Source organism: Diadema antillarum, unplaced genomic scaffold (genome assembly GCF_040938485.1).
Source record: "Diadema antillarum isolate AM-2024a unplaced genomic scaffold, OU_Dant_1.0 seq00001928_RagTag, whole genome shotgun sequence".
NCBI lineage: Eukaryota > Metazoa > Echinodermata > Echinoidea > Diadematoida > Diadematidae > Diadema > Diadema antillarum.
Genome location: NW_027272591.1, coordinates 255,287 through 266,356, shown reverse-complemented (window position 1 = coordinate 266,356; position 11,070 = coordinate 255,287). Strand labels below are relative to the sequence as shown.

The 11,070-nt window shown below is 40.9% G+C and overlaps 1 protein-coding gene across 1 annotated transcript; it reads left to right on the top strand.

Moving 5' to 3' along the window:
- Nucleotides 1–9,020: 9,020 nt before the first annotated feature.
- Nucleotides 9,021–11,070, top strand: LOC139713228 (uncharacterized). Its single transcript, XM_071624974.1, has one exon. The coding sequence runs from the start codon at nucleotides 9,049–9,051 to the stop codon at nucleotides 11,068–11,070; it is 2,022 nt and encodes a 673-aa protein (XP_071481075.1). The 5' UTR covers nucleotides 9,021–9,048.

The following is an 11,070-nucleotide window of genomic DNA, read 5'->3' as shown; positions in this document are numbered from 1 at the left end:
TCATCAAACCCGTAAGTGCTCCCCCCCCCCACTTTTAAAAATGCTCAGCCGGCCCTGCTGATGTTTGATATGAAAGTGTTTTCACACACAAGCAATCCAATAGGTATTATGTGAAGTTTAGATGTGGTGATTGTATTTTAGTATTGTTTTCACAAGTCTATGAAATATCAAAATAAAGTTAAGCAATGTTCTATACTCAAACACGTGAAAATCATTTTAACAACTTTCTTCTTTTCTTTTTGTTTTACAGGAAATAAAAATACCAACTATCGTGCGTTGAGTTACAGATGTTATACTACCAAAACATTGTTTTGGAATTATTCATTTATAGTACTTGAATTTAATGGGAAACTGAGTCGTGAGTTAATCATGTCGTAGAAATTTAAGTTATTTGCATACATACTGTGACTGTTTAACAACCTCTTGATTGGGGAGGATTCGTGATATTTCAAAGTCTCATAATACTGTCTCCTCATTATGATCGATTTTGATTAGAAAAAAAAATCAACGGGTCTCTTCTTTTTTCTTTAATTCTTGCGTATAGACGTCAACGTGAATCACTACATAAAAGACAAAACTATCTAGAGCACGATTACTGTAACAATAACGTTCTAAAAAGATTTGTTTATGTGCTCTTTATTTTCGACCCTGCGTGATATAATACTTTATACAATATCCTTTTCTTTTCTAATGGAATCTTTAACAAAGATATTTGGGACTTACAGAAGAAAAGATTTTTTTTTTTGTGGAGGGGACGGGATTACGATGATGATGATGATGTTGATGATGATTATGATTATGTATCTTTCATTTGAACCCTTGTAGCATATATGTTGCGTAACCTCTTCGCATCCGAAGGATCTTTCTCTTTCTCCTTCTTTCTCTATTCATGAATATCCCATGTTCCGCAGTTCCTTGTTTAAAATAGTCAACATTATTTACCCGGTATCTTTTTTTTTAACTTAATGACTGAAGAAGGACAAGGAAAATCGGATTATTCGGCTCAAGGATTAAACACTGTTAGGCTAGACGTCATTAAAAAGGGACTCTTTTTTTTCGTTACAAAGCAAAATAGAAGAGGAAAGAATGAAATAAACCCTTCGACTCATTTTATCACGAGTCATTTATTACATGCCTACATGACGAGGCTGAGGGAAAACGTCTTAATCTTGTACAAACTTCGTCGATCCTCCCTGATGCTTAATTCATTAAATTAGGTAATTGGACACTTCATGACAGCGGCAAGTCATAGAGATGAGCACTTTTGTGACGAGCTTTGAATAAGGCGAAAGAGAACAATAGACGATTGACGAAGATCAAAATAATGGGAATCGTGTCACAAAGAAAAGAGATCCAACGGATTTTCATGGCCGTTCCACTCACGGGCCGACAGACTATTCATTCAATCGATCGATAAAGACACTTAAATTTATTAAAGGACAACAGCGCCTTCGCGAATTACGTTATACTCTATTAAGAAAAGCCGCTCTTATGTGACGCTGTGACGCTGCTGCTGTTCAATGTATTGGAGGCGGTGTGTGTGTGTGTGTGTGTGTGTGTGTGTGTGTGTGTGTGTGTGTGTGTGCTTGGGGGGGGGGGGGAGGGGGTAGAGAATCGATGGGAATATACGAAAAAAAAACCCATGAAGCATAGTCTGCAAACACAAACTTTATTGCATAATGCTGAGAGCTTACGATTGTCTTCTCGAGAGACTTCATGGAAAACGAGAAAACGTGTATATGCCAAAGATAGAACAACGAGATTGAGCGTAGCAAAGTTACTTAAGCAGTATAAGATTGATCGAGAAATCGAGGCAGGGGTTATCATTAATTGTCTTATGCAAATTCGAATTTATCATGATTATAGTTTTTATGCATTAGTACTTTTTATATGGATTTCATATGAGTTTAATGACCTCGTTTTTTTCTCTGCATCCAGTTGAAAAAAAAAGAAAATACAATGATTGTTCATGATACAAGTTGACTATCACAAATGGTAACCTGTAGGCCTGCATACCTTCTCTCAAGGTCTTGAAATAGTACAGAATGGGCCAATATGTTGTACCAGACAGAACTCACAAACTTAATTGTAATTGACAAAGGTTCGCAATTATCAATAAAAGGAAACTATAAGAATTCAGTAAAGTTAATTACCCTGATTCTTCACTACTGGACAATGCTTTAGTTTGGTATATTCTGTATAGAAATAAACCTAAAATGTGATGAAGTTATTTTTCTTTTATTTACAAGCATGATTACTATAAATTGGTTCCGTCATATCATTTTGCAGTTTCCATCGTTTAGTGGACTTAAACCTCAGTGGTTCCGCTGAATATTGACACAAAAACATAATCAACATTGTGTTGTACGTACATGTATTGCCTATCATCAGTGCAACTGTCTCTATTCTTTTGTCTAATTTATCGACAGAATATAGATTTTGAACTGTATTTTGATTTAATTATCTAATGCAATTTGTCCAGTATCAAGTACACCGGTGTATTGCAAATTCTTGTGAAATATAAAAAACAAATGATGGGACTCAAAATTCAAAGAAATGAATTCCATAACGTTCATTAATTATCATTTCGAGGTCAAATTCTCACTCCATCAAATGAAAACACAAGAAATAGTGAGTGTTATCAGAATAAAAGTTAAGAAATAGCTTCACAACTGATGTTTATGATCTTTTTAGAACAACGAAATATCACCTTGACTAAAAAGTCCCCTTACAAAATACATCTTGGTATAGACTATACTATTTACCCTAACATCTCTGTAACAGTTGAGCGACACAGATCCTTACAAATATTATATCTTATACATAATCTAAATCATACTTATAAAATTAGTATACTGTATATTGAGCATTTTACTCCGGTTACATCACAATGTGTTGTAGATTCCCATTTAGAAAGGACTACATATGGAATGTATTACTTTTGGAACGAATCTGTAACGATTTCCTCAATACGGTCAGAAATGATTTCACTATAGTCTTGGATAACATATTAGTAGATCTTATACTATTCCCCGGTATTAGCGTATAATAAACCACTTGATGTTATCTTGCTACGATTTTTTTTTAAAGTGATCAACGACAAATTGATATCTTAACTCTTTCTCACTACACCATAGGGCCTGGTATACTCACTGGCAGCCATACCGGTACTCACAATCTGCCACAGGCCTTTATCATGTATAAAGTGTCGTTTTTACCTATAAAGTTAAACACTGTCATTCTCATTTCTTCCGATGTAAATTCTCTCGGGTATACAACTGCCTGACTTTTTGGGTCTCATAAAAAAATACTAGCTAACGCTGTGATGCTCCTACGGCGTTCCAAGAATGCAATTTAGGCCTACATCGTGATAGTATAGCATTGCATTGCATGATAACAAACAAATTGCAACGATGAATATTATAGAAAAAAAATTAGAAATGACAGTGCCAAAAGCTTATGTATGAATGATTAAAATCCATCTTTGATATTACACAAGAGGCCTTCAATTGAAGACTAGCAGACGAGCTCGGTAAGCGCACCTGAGCTCACAGTATTTACAAGACCATAACTTTGACCTTCGAAGTTTTGTTAGAGTATACAGATTAAATTGCTTTTTTGGTAACATTATAATTTCCATGTGCAAATTTATATGAAATTCTTGTAAAAAGGACATCATAACGAAAAACAGTAGATCTGTAAATCCCTCGTAATAATCGTCAACTGAGTACACGGACGTTTTACGGGTGTAATATTTAGCCTTCTGCAATACTGTGACGAAAGGCATTGTTTGTTGATAGGCGTATAGACAGCGAAGGGAGGGGAGACTAAACTGAGTTGTAATTGAAGATACGCTTCAGTTCAGCGAGGCGTAGACCCAGCATTGTTACCGAACACTATTAGTCAGCTAGTGACGCAGATGTGTGCAATATTGAATAGAGAGAAACGGACACCAAGAAGTGATACCCAATAACCGTGGTTAGAACGCCTTCTTGTCATCTCTGTGAGGAAGATAAACAAAGAAATGTGATCCGAAGGAGTCAGAAATTTTCAATAATATCTACGCAGGACGTGTAGCACTAGCCATGGCGATCGCCGTATAAACTGCACGCATCAGTTTTCCGCAGTGACGAACTGTACAGAAGTGAAATATTTGAGCGTACGTAGAAACGGAGCGGACTACGGACGCTGCACACACTCGGAGACGGAACGGGAGGCGGGGTTGGCAAGCCAGCGGGTGAAGATAATTATTCTCGACCTACACCGGTGAAGCTGAACGTAATCAGTTTCCAAGGACCTGCTGGTCAAAATTGACGCGAAAACCTCGAGCATTTCATCTGCATCTATTGTCACTGAGCGGAGCTGCGTACGAGTTTCGGTGTATAGTTTCCCAGAGGCATACATTTCCATCTCCATTTTTACAGTAAGTATAATATATGTGCAGTACGTGGAGATATATAATAACTCTACGTTGACTATGCACATGATTGTATGTTATCGAAAGTCAGTGCATAATACGTGTATAGTACCTTTACTCCAACGATTTTAATATATATGTAATATATTGTCTCACTGAAATGTACGCGACATAATTATATGCAGTGTATTTTTCCAAGATGTGGTATTATATACCTGTGTCTTGTGTCAGTACATAGCTCGTCAACATGGACAATGTGCCCTTGCTACATAACGAGTAAGATTAATCTTCTGTCTGACGTCTGTATAAGTCCCAATACGTTTGAATACACAATGGTTTGTTTTGAAGGTTGTATGTATCACGACAAAAATTGAATCTAGCCTCCTTTCATCCGTATTTCAATAGTTTGTAGTATATATAGGCCTATAAGAGTTATAACAGTTATTTTGTAAACCAATCATGAAAGTGGAAATAAATGAAATGAACGAAAGCTATGCTATGAAATACGTTATGAAGTGTACGTTTCACGTCTATCAGTCGATCACAGCAGCGTCTGTCAAGCTCACATCCACATTTGTAAGCCTATGACATTCGTGGTTGAACTTGTATTGGCGCAGTGTGCTGCTTTCAAAGGCAATGGTGTCACTCGTAGAATTGCCCTTTGTTCTCTCAATTTGTATGAGTTTGTTTGCGAAACCCAGCCGTCGGGATGACATGATTTTCGATTAATATCTATCTATAAAAGTATTTCTATAAGCTAAAAGAATGACAGCACGTCGTGTCGCGTACACTCCCTGTGGGTGCTTTAAGCCTATACTCTTGATACAAAAACATTGTTTGTGACGAAAATCGTTATGCATTACTTCTAGCTTCGTACTTTTGTTTGGAGCCGGAACAACATGGGCCTGGCTATCGAGCCATCGAACATAAATGCATGGGTACTATACAATATTATGTTCCATAGCTGTTCCAATACGCAGATCTGTATCCTTACTTTGCTTGGCTCCTATTTACAACTGTAGTTTATGAGAAAAATAATTATTATCTGTACGTAAATATACTAACGTTGTATTTAAAATTTCTAAGAGTTCAATCAGTTTCAGACCCGACGCCAATCGATAAATTTTCCATTGAAAAATAAAATGTATTCAGCCAGCCTACTGACGTGTCGAAAAGATAAGATCTAAAGGTATTGATCTGCAGTTGGATGTATTTAAATGTACATGGAGTTGTAAGCATAATGCAGAATATTTACATTGTATGCAGACCGAAACAGAGGTGTAATGGGGGATTAATAGGTAGATAAATAAAAAGATGGATAGATAGGTTGATACATGTCGATATAGAAAGGGAGAGGGAGAGAGAGGGGGAGGGAGAGTGGATGTAACTAAGGCTGGAGTATGATAATACCCATCAATCTAATAACTCAATACAACGTACAGTTGTAAAAGATCTGCATTCAGGTCTATCAGATGTTTTATTTCAAAAGGTTCCCTAACATTGCGGCATGTTTATAGCATCTATAATTCTCATAGGGAGGGAAATTTACAGAATTGAAACCCAGTCATCTTCCCCAACAACAAACAACAACAGCAACCACTAAAAATACAAGAAAATCAAAAGAACGATGTTCGACTTTCGATTCAAAAATTGAGAGTTTGGAATATTATAGTGACAATATCCAGTCATTTTATATTATAACATTACTGGTGTGTATGCGATTTGTCTGACGGAAGTGAATACGTTACAACTCTTGTCATTTACAATGTTGGGACGGGGATTCCCTAACGACATTCATTTCAGTACATTGCCATTAAATATTTCTTCTGCGGTTCTGCTTCAGTTGTCTCCCTTTCTTTCGTATCTTAGATTCTTTTTTGAAGAAATGTTTCATTCGATCGTTTCACGCAAAAGTGTGGAAATATGACGGTTGGTTTTGATGTTTCCTCCGTGTATGTTCTCCTCAGAGAGAGAGAGAGAGAGTTCAACCGTTCTTAAGTTTACTTCCAAATACAGAATGTTCTTTGAACCCTATAATAGTGTCTTACCATTATTTTTCCCCTGTTGTACTCCAGAGGATGGAGCACAAAGTCGGAAACGTTCAAGATCTAGGTTTCTAGACGACCAATTCTATGAGAGTGTAATCGACATCATTCTGTGTCAAGTCGAAGTGAATAGTGAATAGGGTAATTCATCACTCCACGATGTACCCAACAATGCGGGGTACATTTTGTACCTTTTTGTCGTTGTCGGGCGTCGTGAATCCTGTTGCACAAAAGGTTGAAATGAGTGCTTAATCGTGGTCATGAATAAGTCGCAATGGCTTGTTATACTGAGAACATAGAACTGCTTGTTGCGAAAGTCTGTCGTTAGGTGGTGCAGAGGACGCCCCATTGTACGCTATAAAGTCCTAGATGTCGTTGTATACTCGAAAATGACAAGATGTATGCCAGCTAGTCTATACTGTAATAACATAATGTATAATGGAATAATTTACTGAGCCTGTATGTATGCCCAACTTCCCTCGATATTTGCCTCTTTCTCGGTGTGGGAGAAACTTTCTTGTTGTTGTTAGATTTCGTGTTTTGTTGCTGTTTTCTTGTTATGATCCGTTTGTCAGTATTCACATCTTGTACACTGCAATCTCAATCACGTGCCTATAGTCTGAGCTACACAAAACTTCATAAAGATCTCTTGATATTATGCTCTGAAAAAAAAAATGGTGGGCCTCGTTATGACGGCTTCCCTGCCTATTGATCAGTTACGCATTCGAGATTCCAGAAAAATCCGACGTATTGGTGAAGACGTACTAGTGCTCTTTAAGTACCACTGGGAGTCTTTTGTGTGGCCTTTTACGAGGTAAAGGTTGACAAATCATCGATTTTTTTTTCTCTGCGTTTGAGTGAAAGGCAATGGGAGATAAGTTGTAGGTATTCGACGTGCGAACCAATTTGAGTGCCGGTGATGTAATGCAATTGTAACTGGAATTGTCCACCAGATAAAGATAGAACCACTTATACTGTCGCTTTCATGCTTTCCATAATCACTCCGTTCAGACAACAACCTGTGAGCAGAGGGCAACCTATTGCAGGTCGTATTACGTTTATATCTGGTCATATCGTCTTTCACACAATTTGCTACAAGTCGTCTGCGAATTCGAGCAAAGCTCAACGTGTCCTCATTACGCGTCGCTCGGTGTAAAGTGCATGGTGAGATATATGCAAGGCCGCTCGAGCTCGTTGCTAGCGGTTTCGACTTTCGTTTAATTGGTTGCCATGACAACGAAATGCTAACAGCATGCCTGACAGCGTCTTTGTTGTGGAGGGATCGAGGGCTTTGTTGTATTTTACATAAAGCTCCGATCCAGTGTACTCAGTAGGCCTACTCAGCGGGAAATATCAACAGTATAGGCTGTATTGTTATTTCCCTGTCTGCTAATATTGACTCTTGCGTTTAGCTATTGTGGCTCATCCATAACGAGAGAGCACGGTACATTGCCTATAACTGACTTCCGTTGATTTGAAATGCCTGATTAGTGACTCGTGATGACACAGTCTACTCATAAGCCTGTATCGTCGTATAGCCAGTGAGGAATATTTAATGAACATGTACATAGTCAATGATAAAGTGAAAGGACTAAAGTGAAGAAAATATGTGACTGTTTATTCATTTAAAATGAGGGCATCTCAGCATAAAATAATTCAGTAATTGTTGCCAGTGTTATGTGGCCAGCTGTCAGTACTACATTTGTACATGTACAATAAATAACTTTGATTATACGACTTGCTTTGTAACTGAAGAGTAGGATAAACTCTCTTTTGCAAAACGTCTTTTGGTTTGCGTGAACTAAAACGTGAATGCATTATGGGTGCACGTCACGAGCCCGACACCCACAAGTCATTACAGCCCACGAGTGCGACACTAGGCAAACAAGGCCCACGAGTCCGATATTTAGTATGGAAAACAGACCATCCAAATCCACGGAATGATATCCCTATGTGCTTGATTGACATTGATCATTCTTTTTATGATGACCTGGTACTAGATGAATTTCCGGCAGCTAACTGGGTGCGTAGTTACAACTCCAGGGATGGATGCCAAGCCGTTATTAAATCTGTGAGACTTTGGAAGCGGCAATAGATTTTATATGAGCGGGAGAGAAATAAAGCAAGCCGTCAGGGACGTTTGTCAACTCCGCACTTGAACTTTGGATCGGAAACAAAGTATGGGTATCTAGTATGGGGAAGCCATCACCCAAATAAGGTCAAACCAGTTGATTTGATTTGGGGAGTTTTACTGAAGGATGAAACGAATGTAATCCTTCCCACCCCATTCCTTGCCACCTTTAATCAAAACAATGTTTCTTTATTTCTATCATTCTGATATTTTGTGTTAATGTGTGCACTGTATACTAAACTAATGTGACTTTCATGTGCTTTGGACTGTAGGAAACCTAAGGGAATTTTAAAAGTTCGATATGTTTCACCAAGTTTACCTCAAAGTCATACAGTAATTATGATGTTTGATATTGATTGTTAATAATGAATGCATATAAATATTACTTTTACTCTCGTTTAAAAATACTTCAGGTGAATAACTTCAGTGTGGAGACTGTCGACTGACGTCCAAACATGGCGGCAGAGACGGATCCAGCCAGCCCAGAGCACGACATCCACAGCGTCCAGTTCATGGAGGAATTCACAACCTGTCCGCTGTGTGAACGCGACTTCGAGGATGCCCGCATGTTGCCATGCCTGCACACTTACTGCAAGAGCTGCATCGAGAAGCAGCAAAAACAAAATGGCGGGCTGTTCAAGTGCGAGCTCTGCCGAGACGGGACGTCGGTGAAGATGAAAGCGGGGGAGCTCCCGATCAACGCGATGGTGGCGAAGATGAAATCGCTGCTGCTCGGTGATCAAGGGGAGTCGAGCACGGAATCGGAGTCGGACACAAGCGTGACGGAGAAGACGTGCACGTCATGCGAAAAAGGGAACACCGCCACTAGTCGCTGTCAAGACTGTCGAGAGTTTATGTGTAAGACCTGTTTTCGAGCGCACCAAAGTATCAAGGTTCTGCGTGATCACACCATCCTTACTATGGAGGAATGGCAGAAATTAAAACAAAAGGACCCACAGGTAGACGAGACAGACGGCGTCACCAAGCTGTGTGGAGAGCACAAAGAACCAATCTCGTTATTCTGTGACAAATGCAGCGCGTTAGCTTGTAGTGATTGCGTGGTGCTGTACCACAAGGGGCAGAATCATCGTTGTCTAGCGATCAAAGACGCTGCCGTTACCAGGAAACAACGACTGGAAACAACGATCAGCGAGGCGCAGCAGACAGCCGCCAAGTTTCGCGGTGCTTGGGAAATCCTCGAGAAGACTCGTGGAGAGCTGAAAGGGAGCGCCGAACAGCTCCGGACGGAGATCAAGGACGCCATCAAAGGTGAAAAGGACGATTTAGAGGACCGCCAGAATCGATACTTGGGAAACGTCGACACCGCTGAAAAGAAAAATGACGGCAAAATCGAAGGTTTGATTGACAGAGTTGAAATGGCGCTGGAAAAGCTTGTGACTGCCTTTGAGCTTGGTGAAAGTGTTTTAGACTTTGGTGATGATTACCACCTCCTGTCTCTTGACCTCGCGTTGCGATCGAGGCTGGATGTCCTGAAGAAGCTCCAGCCCACGCTACCGACGGAGGACCTGAGCATCATCGACCTGGTGGAGATCACGGGGGAGGAGGGGGTAGAGCAGGAGGAGGAAGATGGTCCAAAGAGTGAGTCCACGGAGTCAGCGGATGATGAGAGTGAAGACTTGGGACCCGTCTGGGAGCTGGCGACAACCATTGGATCTGCAGGCTCAAAGGAAGGTCAGTTTGATTGGTGCCGAGGTGTGTCCGTGTCCTTGGATGGACACACCGTCGTCGCCGACTGGGGCAACGATCGAGTGCAGGTACTCGACCGCGATGGCAAGTTCCTCTGCCTCCTGAACTCGGACAAGAAGCCGGACGGCAAGCTGTCCATGCCGCAGGATGTCGCCTGTCTCCCCGACGGGCGATTCGTTGCCGTGGACAAGTCGAAGTTTGTTCGCATGTACGACCCGCAAGGACGATTTTACCTCCGCTTCGAGACATCCAGCAAAGACGAGGATGTGAAGATGTTGGAAGTCGAGCTCTCGTGCGTGACAGTCGATCGCCGGAGTCGCATTCTTGTCGGCGACTGCAAACGCAACGTCATCACGTTCCACTACACGGACGGCACTCTGCTGAAGACCCTCCCCGTCGTCGGGCCCAGCCACATCGCCACCGATCTCCTCGACCGTATCGTCGTCAGCTGCCCCCGGAAGCAGAAGATCCGCATCATGACGAAGGACGGGAAGCTGCTCATGGCAGTAGACTCCTTCGGCGAGAAGGGTAAACTGAAGCCCAGCGGGGTCTGCTGCGACAGCGATAACAACATCTACGTGGTCCACAAGGAGCGGGGAGGGGAGAAGGGGGTCCACATGTACAACAACAAAGGCAGGTACGTCGCCTGCGTCGCCACAGCATTCCGAGAGCCATTCGACGTATGTCTTTCCGCCGAGGGGTACGTGGTCGTGTCCGACGAGGACACGGTGAAAGTTTTTCGTCGAAAGACTAAAGACAAGAACTCATAG

Bases quoted from the DNA above. Each gene is read 5' to 3' on its own strand.
- LOC139713228 (XM_071624974.1), top strand. From the start codon at position 9,049: ATGGCGGCAGAGACGGATCCAGCCAGCCCAGAGCACGACATCCACAGC.